Source organism: Vanellus vanellus, assembly GCF_965231255.1.
Source record: "Vanellus vanellus genome assembly, chromosome: 23".
NCBI classification, from domain to species: Eukaryota; Metazoa; Chordata; class Aves; order Charadriiformes; family Charadriidae; genus Vanellus; species Vanellus vanellus.
The window spans coordinates 2,454,303-2,468,478 of NC_138928.1; the positions used below are offsets into that span (position 1 = coordinate 2,454,303).

Consider the following 14,176-nt stretch of genomic DNA (forward strand, 5'->3'; position numbering starts at 1 on the left):
CCCCCTCTCCCATCACCCGCTTCCAGTACAGCCTCATGAAATAAAATACTTTCAAGCGTTAACAGGAGCAAATTCTCCGGTCCCGGGGCTGACGGCAGCAGCTTTTCTCATCAGCAAAGGTGGGATGTCCGAGGGCTGTAAACCCCTCGGGAGGGTTTCAATGGAACCTGATAGCACAAGAGCAAAGTTTTGGCATTTTCTTTTCCTTTCCTCAATGAAGCCTTTATGGAATTGACGGGGAAAAAATTGCACTCTGTTCCCATGCCACCCCGTTCATGATGATAAACAGCAACCTTATCTGCAATCCATTCTCTGTTGGATGCGACCGGGGTTTTATTAAAGCGTGGAGCCTGAGGAGCTGCAGGAAGGGAGCCCTGAGCGAGTCCTGCCCTTGCAGGCTTAGATCCATCCTGAGGGTTTAATCCACTCCCGTGCAGCCGGGAGGGTGCTGGGCAGAGGGCAGAAGTTGGCCCCCTCCAAGAGCTCCAAAGCCCCCAAGTCCCTGCTCCATCCACCGCAATGAGTCTCCAAGCCGCTAATTTGCGGCTCAGCCTAATTACCTCAATGGGATTTTTGTGACCTGGTTTCCTGGTGCCACTCAAGCGAGGGGCTGGGGGCAATGGCAATGGGGACTTCCGCCCCCCATCACAGACAGACCCCTCAAAACAACCTGCACTGAGACCCCACACAACTCAGTTCATGCCCGGTTGGGTTCCCCCCTGTCACCAAAGCATCCCCCCTTCACCCCATCATGGGTTGAGTTTCTCGGCGTGACTCCTTCTCTCGCTCCTCTCCCCAGTTTCGGGCTGGGGAGGGGGAGGGGACGAAGCTGGGGGCGAGCGGCGGGGCTGCGGCTGGTGCGCCTGGAGGATGCCATTGTCATGGAAACCTTTTAGCTGCAGAGTAATTCAGTAAGTCATAATTTCATTTGTTAAAAGAGGCAAAGACAGGGCGGGCAGGGGGAAGCTCTTTTATTAATACGTACTAATTTCATCCCAAAATGTCAGCAGGGCAGTTAACAGGCAGCGGCTGGGCTGAGGGAGACCCGTGGCTGCTGGTTTTTGGTGAAGCAGCTTCCCACCATCCCTTCTTGGTGCTAAATCCTCCTCCTCCCCCATTCCTTGCAACAGGTAGAAATCATAGGGGGGGGAAAAAAAACAGCAAAGAACTCACCTTTTCATACCTTCACCTCCATCTCTCCCTGTCCACCATAAAACCTCCCACCTTATAGGAATCCAAATCCAGGTATAGAGGCTTCAAATATGGACAGTCAGACTTACCTAATCATTTTCTTTTTTTTTTTCAATCCCCAAAATAACTCACAAAACCCCAGTGCCAAGTGCCACACAGCGGAGGGCCCGGGTGGATTGCAGCACCCGAGTCCCTGGGGATGCCGCAGCGGGTGACAGCCAAAGGAGCACCACTTTGGGAAATCGGGGGTCTTTTTTGGCCCGTCAAACCCGCTGCCCTTGGGGGGAGGGCAGGAATGGGGCTTATTTTTGCTATAAAACATCACTTCTGTGAAGAACTTTTCCTAATATCCATCCTAAACCTCCCCCGGCGTAACTTGAGGCCATTTCCTTTTGTCCTACTGGTTGTTACAAGCGAGAAGAGGACAACCCCCACCCTCACTACCACCCTCCTTTCAGGGAGTTGTAGAGAGCGAGAAGGTCTCCCCTCAGCCTCCTCTTCTGCAGGCTGAACAACCCCAGGTCCCTCAGCCACTCCTCATAAGACTTTGGGCCACTCAGGCTGGCAACGGGACGGGGGAAATTGTCCTCTGGCTGCTGTAGGGTTTTGCACCACGGCGGTGGGTCTGCGCCTCTGGCCCTGGAAGGGCTTCGTGCTCGTGGTGGACGGGAACGGTACCTGCAGCCTCGGAGAGCAGCGGCCTCCACCGAAACCCGGGGTCTGCAGAGAGGGGCCGGGCAGCAAAGGAGTCCTGATGGTGCAGCACTGCCTGTGGCAACGTGAACCTGTGCGGGGAGGGAAAGGCATTTTAGGGAAGAGAGCACACACCAGAGCCCTGCCAAGATGAGAAACCCTCCCCAGCCGGGAGCCGGGACCTCCGCACGGCTCAGCTCCCATCCCCATCTGCTGGCAAACCCCACTGCCCCCAGCACACCATGAGCATCACTAGATGGGATTCAAGGCCCAAATTCCCAATTCCCATCCCTTCGGGGCTCTTGACCACCCCCCAGCCAGAGGGCTGCCATGCACAGCACCAGGGGGGATCCCAACCTACAGCACCCAGCACTGTGACCCATCGCGCAGGGAACACACTCACCGCCGGGAGACGTTGGAAGCAGCACAAGAAATCCTTCCACGTGTCCCTTCCCTATCACTGCTCTTTGCAACCGCTTTACGCCCGCATCTGGGATGCCTGGGACAAATCATCAGGGTAAGTGATGTCCTGGAGCTCAGGACAACATTAGCAAGGAAGGACTCTGATTTTTTTTTTTTTTTATACATTAGAACATTTATTTCTCAGAGAGAAAATATAGTCTCAGACAGTCAGATTATAGTAGGTAAAATTAGCTTTTTTCTTCTTCTTCTTTACAAGCATAGATTTTCTTATTACCTCTCTTATACCATCTGATATAAACAATTCTAGAAAGCAAATAAACTCACTTTCTACAATAAATAGAGCAATCTGTGCTTTACAGCAGACTGACAGTAACATTTAGGTCCCGTAGCAACAGCAGGATATTAGCCAATTCAAATTCTAAAATGTCATTTAAAAAAACAAACAAACAAACAAAAAACCCCAAAAAATAAACCAAAACCAAACCAAAAAACCCAAATCCCAAGATCTTAAAACATATACACAGGTCACAAGTCCACAGCTGAGCTACCACCTGGAAAAGTGTATGTTCCTTTAAATAAATTACACTGTGTGCATATAAAAGACCCAGCAACACAACTGAGGACTTCAAGAATGGTGACAATAGGTCTAAATAATTTAGAACAATATTTTACAACTATATACACAACATCCTTCCCTAGCCACACTCCACAGGCATTATTATTACTATTATTTTTACAAAATCCTATGCCCCATCTCTATATGTTACAGGAATCTTCCTTAAAGTGTGGTTCCACGTCCCAATGTATAAGAAGTGGTATTTTAAAAAAGTAGACCAAGTAGAAATGGCAGTGATTACTCCCCACTATTCATTATTATTAATAATTATTATTATTTTGACCCCACATTCTCTTCAGTATGAAAAAGTTAAAATAATAAAAAAATATTGAGTTAAAAAGTGAAACGATGATATTCAATCTACAATCTTGCTCTGCACCTTTGGTTCGTAAAATGGGAAAGCAAAAAGGGATACGCAACAGAAGAGATCTGAGAAATCATAAAGTCCTTGGCTAATAGAAAAGGGTTTTGTCATCAAGTTTCCAACCATCAGTTGTCCCCGTTTTTGCAATGCAAACCCAAAAAAACAGGGATTGTCTGCAGAGCTGGGTTTACTTGGGCTTTAATGGATGACAACACTGGAGACCCCCACACCAGGGAAAGGACATGCACGTGTGGGAGAAGGCAAAAAGGCAAAATGCTCATGTGCTCTCGTTAGCGCTTGGTTTTAACCCAAACCGAGCCAGAGGAAAAAGTTAGAGAGACAGAAAAAAAGGAAGAAAGGAAGAGGAGCCTTACACCAAATGTGCATAAAGGAACACAAAAGATGTATCTCCCTCCGACCCTGATCAACCTCAGTGCCTGCAAAGCTGCTCCAGCTCAGCAGACACCTCCAAAATTAGGTTTGCTTCTTAAAAAAAAGGAAGTTATCTTTGCTTAGACTCAGTACTATACTAAACCATGATATGAGATGGTACTGGAACAAGCATAGTCACAAAAATCAGAATTTAAATGTGAAATTACCAAATAAATGTCTAGGACATACACACACACACAAAATCAGGTAATTTGCTTTTTGTATTTAAAGCTCTGTGCATCTGTGCATCTAAGTGTGTGCAGCAGAGGGGAAGGTTACCAAAATACCTCAAGCTTTCTAAATGCAATGAGAGAAATCGAACATGAAAACACTCTGTGCGTAGGCAGGAAAATCGTAATGCAAACTCCCAGCTATGATTTTTTTTTTTTTTTTTAATGTGATGGGACAATCAATGTAATTTAAAAAAATGAAAAGGCCAATGATGGTTAGGGTAAATTTGGCACAAGAAAGTCCAGTTGGGATTTCCGTAAAGGATCCTGGTTCGGTTACAGCGGTGACAGGTTCCCGGGAATTGCTCGGGGCTGGCTGACGACTTAAAACCCCAGCGGCACGGGGGAGGCAGGGGTGAGGGAGGGTGCACGAGGTCTGAACATCCGAGTGCTGCGCTCTGCTCACTGCATCAGCTCACCTTGGCTCCTGTCACCTGGCAGCTTTTCCTAACGACCTTACTCCTGGCCCTGCAGACTATACATTTCATCTCCTGCCAGCTCTTCAGCGAGACACATTCAGAAAGAAGCTGGACAGGCTTTTTGGCACATTTCAGGGTACTTCGAGGAGTGCTGACAGCTGTTGGGAACGGCGTCCCCCAGCCAGTCAGTGCACGAGACGGTCCGCTCTGCCGCCGCAGCGAGTGTGGGGTCTGGAGAAAAGGAGGACCGGCCACTCCGACCCCTCACAGATAACTGGATGTAACGAAGGGATGATCTCCCCGCACACGGCTCATGTGAATCATGGCTCGGTCGTAGGCCACCTGCACAGACTTGCGGATGCTGGTTTTTCGGCCTTCCATCATCTTCAACTTGTCCACTGTGTCGTCCACGCCGAGGGGATAGACTTTGTCACGCGGAAGCCACTGCCTGCAACAGAAAGGAGAGTGGAAAACCCCATCACTGAGGGCATCGAGCAGAGAAACGGGGAAAGAAAAGCAGGTATGTGGAGGCCTCTTGCCCTTGCAATGCTACGCCTGAGCTCTCTGCAGGAGCCTGACTGCTCCCGTGTCCCTGGCTCTTACAGTGGCTGCAACAGGCCAAGGGGTTTGTCCCAAGAGTTTCCAAGAGATGGCCAAGTACACCAGTTCCTCAAGCATTCCCCACGTATCTCAGCAGCACTTGCTGTCATCTCCTCCCCAGGAACAACTACATTCTTGTGATCTATTTGTTTATAATTAACACCCCACAATGACACTACAAATGTTTAAATGCCTGCATTTGACATGGAAGAACCACCTGCGGCCAAAATGCCTTCCTGCATGAGCACAGGTTTCTCTCTCCTTGGAGTTCTTATTCAAGGTTTTCAATGCTCCGGGGGAAACTTGGAAACTCTTGTGTTCCACAGAGCAGCAAATACAGGGACTTCCATGATAGAAAGTTAAGTTTTTATCCCCGAGAAAGCTCTGCCTTGTTCCAAGAGGCTGAAAGCATCAGGGTTTGGGTGACTACAACCACCTGATTATCATCCCAAAACAGGCAGCTTCCAGTAGACATGTCCCAAATCCAAGTTGACCACAACCAACTGATGACTTAAACTGGAAGTGTCTTTTCTATAGCAAGTTTTTATTGTGCAATCATTAGCCCAGGTTAACTAGCATGTTCAGAAACATGCTAGCCATCTTTCCTAACGAAGTGCAGCCCCTAGGAGTTAAATCTCAGTCACTGCTGGCACAGCTCAATGTATCTCCCCACCAGCCACCATGGGCAGCCCAGGGCATCTCAGCTTATCTTCACCACGAAGACAAGGGGCCAATTACAGTCTTTGTGACCCTTCTGCACCATCATTGAAGTCAGCAGAATTTGGGTCTGGCACTAAGAGGGGTTTTTAAGACTTTCCTGAGGTGCCTTAGCTCCCCACAAATTGCAAACAACAATCTAAGTGGCCACTTACAAGTATAAACATCTACCAGAGCTTATCTTCAACAAGAGCAGGGCAAAGCCAAGGAAATACTGATTTTTATTGGGAAAGTAGTTTCAATTACAAGTTTGGATTTAGATTTTTCAAAACTGATGATACAGCAACAGGAAGCTTGGCACTGCCATTGATTTTCAGCTAAAAATCATTACTAGCTCTTTGAAGAACATGCCCTATATCAAGTAGCTCTGGTAATCAGGGACAGTGAAACAACGCAGTGTACTAATAAAAAAACCTCAGGAGCATGTCCCTTGGCACCTCTTTTCCCCAGAGGACACAAACATACTCAAGTGAAGCAAACATGATCCCCTTCTCAGCTTCCCAAGAAGATGACACACGCTTTTCCTTTGTCTGTGTTGCACGTTACCTCCATCTCTTTCAACTGCATAAAACACTGCTGCAGCCCCAAAATGCAGGGGGAAACACTCTCCCTTGCTGCTTTACCCTGCTGTGTGTTTGGCTCTGCGCTCTCCTCATGATGCACCTTCCCTCCAGCTGCAACACAGCCTCTGGGCAATGTTCACCTCCTTCCTCCAGCCCCTCACCATTCCCCGCTCTACTGGGAGACGTTCTCTCTGCCAGGACTGCTTGGCTGCAACCTCACCCAAATCCCTTCCAGCGATGCCGGCAAAGACCTCTCCCGGGAGAATAAGGAGGAAAAGGTCTCTCAAAGTACCATGAGGCTCCTTTTTAAACTCTCGGTATCTTATTTTATAGAGGCAGCAGAAAAGGAGGCAAACCCATTCTCTCCTCTGTTCCCATGTGCACCCCAACAGTCCAGCATCCGCTTTGGCTGCAGGATAAACTCCCCGGATCTGTGATCCCAGAGGCACAGAGGTATTGCCTCCCGTGTGACAATTTATTTGCTTGGTTCGTGTTCCTAAGTGGCATTTGCTGGTTAAATAATCCAGTGGGTTCAGCATGCGGCTGCCTGCCTCATTATGGGGACTCACCTCTTCCAGCAATAATGCTCCAATTTTATTAGTTTCCCGTTGTTTCATACATGGATTTCAAAGCCTTATTGCTCATTTTTAAGGCACTTCACTGGTTTGTGGCTGATTATATCTGGCTGGGTTATTGTTACCATGTGAGCACGGTCAGCCACTGATACTAAAATCAGCAGATTTAATCTGTCTGAGACAGAATAGTAAAAGGCGTTGAGATATTTCACTTGCCCCGAACCAGGTGCTTACACCCACATTTTCCATCTTAAACAAATGTCTTGATTTGAAAACCGCAGGTATTCGGCACCTCTGAAAAAATCAGGCAAGTCTAAATATGGAATAAACCCAGCATTCCGAAAATGTTACCCTGGAGATTTTTGCCAAATCTTCTGCACAGCAGTGGAACTGGCTGCTCAGTCTGCTGGTGTTTGAAAGTCAAATGCTCTCTCTAATTTGCGGCAGATTTTGACTACTAAATTGGCCCTTCATGTGCCTCAGTATTTTTGTGGTGATGTGACCCCTGGTTGAAGGATGTTGGGCTGTTCACCGTGGAAGTGGAGCAGTCAGACGTCATGTTCTCGGGCCAAGGAAAAGCAGGCTGGCTTCCTCTTTTAGACTCTTCTTAACTGCTGCATATTTAAATTCCCCAATTTACATGTAACATCATCATAATCCCTGTATGCTCCCATATACCAAAGAGTTTGTTAAATCTTCCCTCTCTGCCACAGCACTCACCATAGGCCCCCGCCTCTCTGCACACACTCACCAGGTTCTTTTGTTGTCAAAGAAAAGGACAAGGAAGAGCTTTTCTCCTGCCTCTGTCTGCCTCTGCTCCCCCAACTTCAACACATCCACAGGTGGGACTGGGATGGGGACTCCATTGTGGAGCAAACCCTCGCGCGGCATCTTGGGATCGATTATCTAGTGACACAGGGAAAGGATATTTAAGCACAAAACCCTTCAAGTACTGCAGAGAATGCATTTTTTTTCTGTTCTTTCAGTCTATCCAAGCTAGACAATTAGGACGGGTAAGCAAAATTGTTTGCCCTGTCTCAGCGGCAATTTTTAAATAATTTTCCTGTCCTCGAGGCTGCTCCTGTGGAAGGGAAGCCAGTCAATCCGAAGGCCAAGCATTTGATCTCAAAAAAGGGAAAGAACATAAATATGTGGTTCTGTGGGGATGCAGATGCATTTACACTAATTGGTAATTTAGTACAAACTCAGTACTGTTGTGTTCAGCAAAGAATTTCCTTCCCTCACCCTTAACTTGTACAAGAAATGTAACACCATTGCTGCTCTCAGCAGGCATAATGCAATTTCACAACAGCTCTGTTCTGGTGCAATTCAGTTGACTTCAGGGGCATTGCTCAGATTTATACTGTTATTAGATCAGAATCAGGCCCAATATTTGGAGAGTCGACAGGCAGCGCCAGCTTTATCAGGCAAGAGGAACGCAGGCTATCATCATTTTGGAGAGAATTGACAGCAGATGCATTGATTCTCCCTTGTACGGGGCAGAAATGTCAGTGTCCAACATTTGTGCTATGTGATCGCAGGAGAACGAAACAGCACAACATGGATGTAATACTCGGTCTAGTCTTCTCTGCCTCCTCATCTTGGCTCCTAAGGGCTTGAAAAAGCAGTTTGGCTTTGACATGGGACAGCTGTAGGAATTTATTAAGACACTTTACTACAGCAACAGACTGCTATAAAAAAAAAAGTGCCTTTTTGGGGACAATCTCACCATTTAAAGCCATGCTAAAGCACAATTTAACATTGGCTGTAGCCACACGAAGATCTAAAAATGCTTTGGCTGGCCAACGGGGCTAGCAGATCCATAGCGGTTCTCTCCTCTGGGCTCCCATGGTGAGGGAGCATGGATGAGAGTCACTCTTTTAGCAGAATCTGCCCTTAACGGGCATCAGGAGCGTGCTCAGCCACGGCCAGGCAAACCTGCTGTGTCAGCTTACGGATGGTTTCACAGCTCTGCTGCTTGGATGTAGAGACCTGTGTAATTTCCGTGATGACTACACTTGCTTTCACCCCCTTCAATTTCTCAAGCGCCGTCTCTCTTAGCGATCCCAACCATAAAGGTACTTAAGGAGACAGCTGCAGCCACGCAGAAACTACGTGGAGCAAAGATGGCAGGAAGAGCCATGTCTCAAGGGATATATTTAAAAGTAGCGGAAATAATAAAACATAGCCTATCTCACGTTCTAACTTATATACTTACTTCAGCAATCTCTGTTGGTAACTTAACGAGCACTTAAAAGCCTGCGGTGGCACTGGCACTTCCTAGCAAGAGCTGCACGTCATGTCTTGTTTTGGAACTGGGTATGGTGCTCACTGAAGCCAGGTTTATGGATTTCACATTAATAGTCAAATATCCAAAGACAGATAAATATTAAGGAAATATTGTTCAAAGGACTAGGTGCAAACGCATGCATATATTCTCATATTTAAATCAAACATATGGTTATTGCAAGAGGATGTATACATCACAAGGCACATTGGGCACCTACGTATGGAGTTGTACTCACTATATAGGAAAATGCACAGGCAGTTAGACACGAGTGGAACCTGGTGCCTGCCTTTATAAAATTTAGGTCTTCTTCTCATGCCAGCAGTACTGATTACTTTCCCCATACCTGCAGAGTGAACAGGAGAGGAAAGATCTCCTCCTATCCCTGGCACGAAGAGAACAATGTGTTATGAATCCTCTGCAATGCTCCGAAACAACGAGCACAGGGAAAATTAACTGTGCAAAACAGGAAAAAAAAAGAAAGTACATATTGCATGATTTTGGGAACTTACCAAGGCAGGGTAGGAAGGATAGCCACGGCACTTGGCCCACACGAGCTCCAAGGGCTCCAGCTCAGCCTGACTCTCAAAGGACATCAGGAGAGTCCTGCCTAAGGGACAGAAGGAGACATGGCTTAGAAGAGTGAGTCCTTGCAAGGGGGTTATGGTAAGACAAGAAACCACACTGTCATCTAACCCAGGCATGATGGCCTGCATTGTCTCAGCTAAAACACATGAACTACTGTTGTACTTAAAACATGCTGCCAATATTTGGTTTATTTTTTTAACTTATTTGCTTCTTCAGAAAGCAGAAAGCCAGAATTTCACCTTTTTTCATAACAAATCTATTGTCCAGCTATTCGTCACACTAGAACATACATTTAATCATTACTGTGTACAAATATGCATAACACCAGGCCATTTCTCTTAATCCAGATCCAGAGCAAAATGGAAAGCCACTTATTATTTGTACCTATATGCACTGGGTAGCCAATCCAGAGGTGATAAGATACACATCTCATCTGCAGTAAGCTTATGATAAAATTTTATGTGCAATGAGATCTAGCTTGGCCGCAGGGAATGTCCAGCCTTCTTTATGCTCTCTCAGTACAGCCAACTTCCACATTAAAATAAAGCCACAGTATCCTAAATCATAGGTCTAAGTCTATGCATGCATGCAGCTTCAGATGAACTCTTTAATACGGAAATATTCATCAAATTCAGTTCTGGGGTGAACAGCTGCTATATCACTGAAATGAAATGGGTATACAAGAGATGAATTTGGTCCATTAGGTTCCACCAAGCCAAATCTATCCTCAATGGAACTGATGAAGCTGTATCTGAGATTAATTTGGATCACTGTTGAGACAGCTCCTTTTTATTCCTCCTAAATACAAAAACCTAGACTATTCCAGTGCCATATACTTTGGGGCTGTTTGATCTCTGCAGGAATGCCTGGTTCTAGTTGATGAAAGTCTATTAGCTATCAATTTCTGCAAACTTAAATCAGAAGTATTGCAAAAAGATCCATTTAAGACCTGAATAACTAATCTGCCAGATCCTGCCCCTGGAAAAGGAGCAATCTTCATTAATGTCAATTTTACGGCAAGTAGTGCTTGCTCTGGAGGGGAATACTCAAACACCAGCTTTACCAGAAGTCAGACTGAATCTAGAAAAGGCTGAGCACAACCCAAAAGAGCACCCTGCCAAGACAGATTTGATGTCCTTCTCCACTATTGCATTCCAAATGTATTCTTCCATTAATGAAATGATGTTCTAAACCACAGAATTGTCCCACTGATTCTAATTCTCCCGGTACCAGCCCTGCTCTGTAAGCTTATCTCCGAAGCAGACTGCTGAGCGCGCAGGGTCCAGGATAATAACGGTTCCCAGGGAGACGGGAGCCAACGCATGGGAGCTGTGCAGGAGGGCACAGGCGTACCAGCGACTCAAAAGCTGAATTCTGATTTCAGCATAAACCTGCAATAACTCTATCACTGACACACCAAAAGTAAGACAAGAATCCAGTCGTGTAAGCGCTGGAAGACTGGTGTAGTGCCTTGGGTAGTATTAGAGGAGTGTTACTTAATCTTACTGAAGTATAGCACAGTCTGACAAAGACGATTTTGTTACAAAGACCTTGAAAGCAATAGCAGCAATACAAGAGGGAAGTGCCATGAAGTCATCTCCAGAGAGACCCTTCTTATAATTATGATTTACTGTTTGTCTTGCAGCATCATTAAAGAGAAATAGTCCCAAATCAGAAGACAGTGCCAGGGACATCACACACACCAGACCTACAGAAAGCCCTCATCTGAGGAGAACACAGAGCACAGGGCAAGCAGCAAAAGTGAAAGCAGGAAAACGCTTTTATGCAATAACCTAAATTTTGTAACAAAGCAGGTAATAATCTACTCCCCTCTACTCTACTCTGGTGAGACTCCACCTGGAGTACTGCCTCCAGCTCCAGAGCCCCCAACATAAGAAGGACATGGACCTGCTGGAGCGGAGCCAGAGGAGGCCCCAGAGATGCTGCGAGGGCTGGAGCCCCTCTGCTGGGAAGACAGGCTGGGAGAGGTGGGAGGGGGTCAGCCTGGGGAAAAGAAGGCTCTGGGGAGGCCTTATTGCCCCTTCCAGTTCCTAAAGGGGATTCAGGAGAGCTGGGGAGGGACTTTTTACAAGGGCATGTAGTGATAAGATGAGGGGTGATGGCTTCAAACTGGAAGAGGGGAGATTTAGATTAGATATTAGGAAGAAATTTTTCACTCTGAGGGTGGTGAGACAGTGGCCCGGGTTGCCCAGAGAAGCTGCAGCTGCCTCATCCCTGGAGGTGTTCAAGGCCAGGTTGGACGGGGCTTGGAGCAACCTGGGCTGGGGGGAGGTGTCTCTGCCTATGGCAGGGAGTTTGGAACCAGATGATCTTCAAGGTCCCTGTCAACCTAATCCACTCTATGATTCTATAAGTAAGCATGGGCAGGTCAGCAACCTTCTCGTACAACCTGGACAGTTTGTGCAGGACTGGTTCCTGACATGCACTGACACCTGCTCCCCCTGGTTCAGATGGATGTAAGCCCTGTGGCATGGTGGGACTGGAGCAGGGCATTCCCCAAAGCGGGGCTGTGATGCAGCCATTCTCACCTGAACTGCCGTAATCGGAGTCTCCGTTCACACCTTCCAAGAAGGGCACCCGAGAAAGAGCTGGCTTCCCTCGACTTCGTTTGGGAGGCACCAAGCCACTGTTAGAAAGACATGGAAAAGTAGGTCTTAGGAGAAAACAGGTTAGCCTTGAAAACAAAGCCAAATAAACAGATTCCTCAGCTCTGTTTAAAATACTGCAAAATTACTGTACTGCTGCACCTTTGACATGAAAAGAACAATGAATATTTGAGCAAAATGTCATCAATACGTCTCTTCTGGTGCAAGTACACTGGACATCACCCCAGCTTTGCCATGAGCAATGAAAGAAGCCAAATGGAAACCAAGCTATGAGGAAGAAACCCAGCAACGACTTCACGCTGGAGAGTATACCTGCAATTGGACTCTATCAGCCCATGTGCTGAACACCCTTTTACCTCATTACTACAAACATTGCAGAAAGTGGACTATCTCCACCTCAAGCAACCATATTTTTTCACTTACTCTTTTTTTTTCTTTTTTTTTATTTACAGTTCTCTAATAACCAGCCCATTCTAAGTGAATTTGGTGCTCAAAAAGACTGGAGAAAAAGCAGTTAACAGAGCTGTTCCTAAATAGAATAATTGTACAAGTTATCCATGAGACATCAGCTTGTTTTTAATTCCTTGTTTTGTGGGTGTCACACAGCTCTAATGTAATTTTTGCTGTGTGAATTGCTTGCAATTATTGTAATAAGCACTTGCATCGCACTTTTCATCTTCAAAGTACTATACAAACATCAACTAACAAGTCCCCACGCTCCCCTGTGATTTCAGATTTGTCTCCCTCACTTACAGACGGGGAAACAGAGGCAAATATGATGGGGCCACGAGGCCAGGACATGGTTTAAAAGGGAGTTTCTGGCTCCTGGTCCTGTTCCAAGAGCATACTCACCCCAGGAAGGGTTTCTGCATGGCTCAAGGGCCCTCATTTAAATGACACTACAACTACACATGAATCCGGTTCCCTCCTTTTTGCTCCCTTCAACGCAGCTCCCTGCTTTAAGATAGTTTATTGCAGCAGCTTCTTGTGAGATCTGCACAGGGGTCATGGTAGCATCCAGCTTACAGAAGAGGCAATGACTGAGCTGAAGATCTGGGCACACAGCCCAGAGAAGTGGGGAGAGATGAACAAGTAGGGAGGGTGTCCCATCTCGGAGAAGAGCTGGAGATTCTATGCCTCCAGGGGGCTCAGCTGGTGCTAAAGGAGATAATTTACTGCGGCACCATGTGCTTCTCTCGGGCTGTCCAGCACCTGACTGTAGAGGTGGGACAACTCTGACGCAGGGAAAATCCCTCACACCAAAATTGCTGCTCCAAACCCAGGGCTTGCCCCTTGTCATGGGCACAAAAGCCTTCGCAAACAGATTTATAATGGAAATACTAATCAAACCTTAGCTACAACTGCAAAATTATACACCTCTTTTGACAGCTAACATTTAGGATCACTCTGCATAGCAAAGTTTTCATTTAAAAAATGCTCCTGGGATTCAACCCTGCTGCAAAATAATTTGTTACACAGCTATTAGTTCTAAATTGCAGCCTCAGTCCTGAAAGCGGGTGCGCATGGGGAGCTTTACGATTTTAAGCGCCTGACTGACATTGCCAGGTTGAGGTCTTACAGGACTAACTGAGCACACGCACTGGGAGGAAGCACAAAACGCCTGAACTCTAGTTCCAATATTCTCTAGAGTTCTAGTCCTCTAGTGATAGGTTATCACCCTCAGGATCATCAAAGACAGGCAGAGGGCAATGACATGTTCAAGGCACTGAAAATATCACTAAGAATATCAACTAAGAAAGCCTTGCTTCTGCCTGTCCTGGATGATCTTAGCCATCAAGGTCAGCCTTGTTCTCAGCCTGCCGCTCACACAAACACGATTCTGGCATAACA

At 46.5% G+C, this 14,176-nt stretch overlaps 1 protein-coding gene across 1 annotated transcript in view; it reads right to left on the minus strand.

The window, feature by feature from the left end:
- Positions 1-3,506: 3,506 nt before the first annotated feature.
- Positions 3,507-14,176, minus strand: part of BRPF3 (bromodomain and PHD finger containing 3) — a 29,904-nt gene continuing 19,234 nt past the window's right edge. The window contains exons 10-13 of the mRNA XM_082494712.1: positions 12,248-12,345; positions 9,623-9,720; positions 7,575-7,729; positions 3,507-4,816 (exon numbers count right to left, since the gene is read on the minus strand). Coding sequence (XP_082350838.1) covers positions 4,633-4,816; positions 7,575-7,729; positions 9,623-9,720; positions 12,248-12,345 — 535 coding nt within the window. The 3' untranslated portion in view covers positions 3,507-4,632. The remainder of the gene's footprint in view (positions 4,817-7,574; positions 7,730-9,622; positions 9,721-12,247; positions 12,346-14,176) is intronic.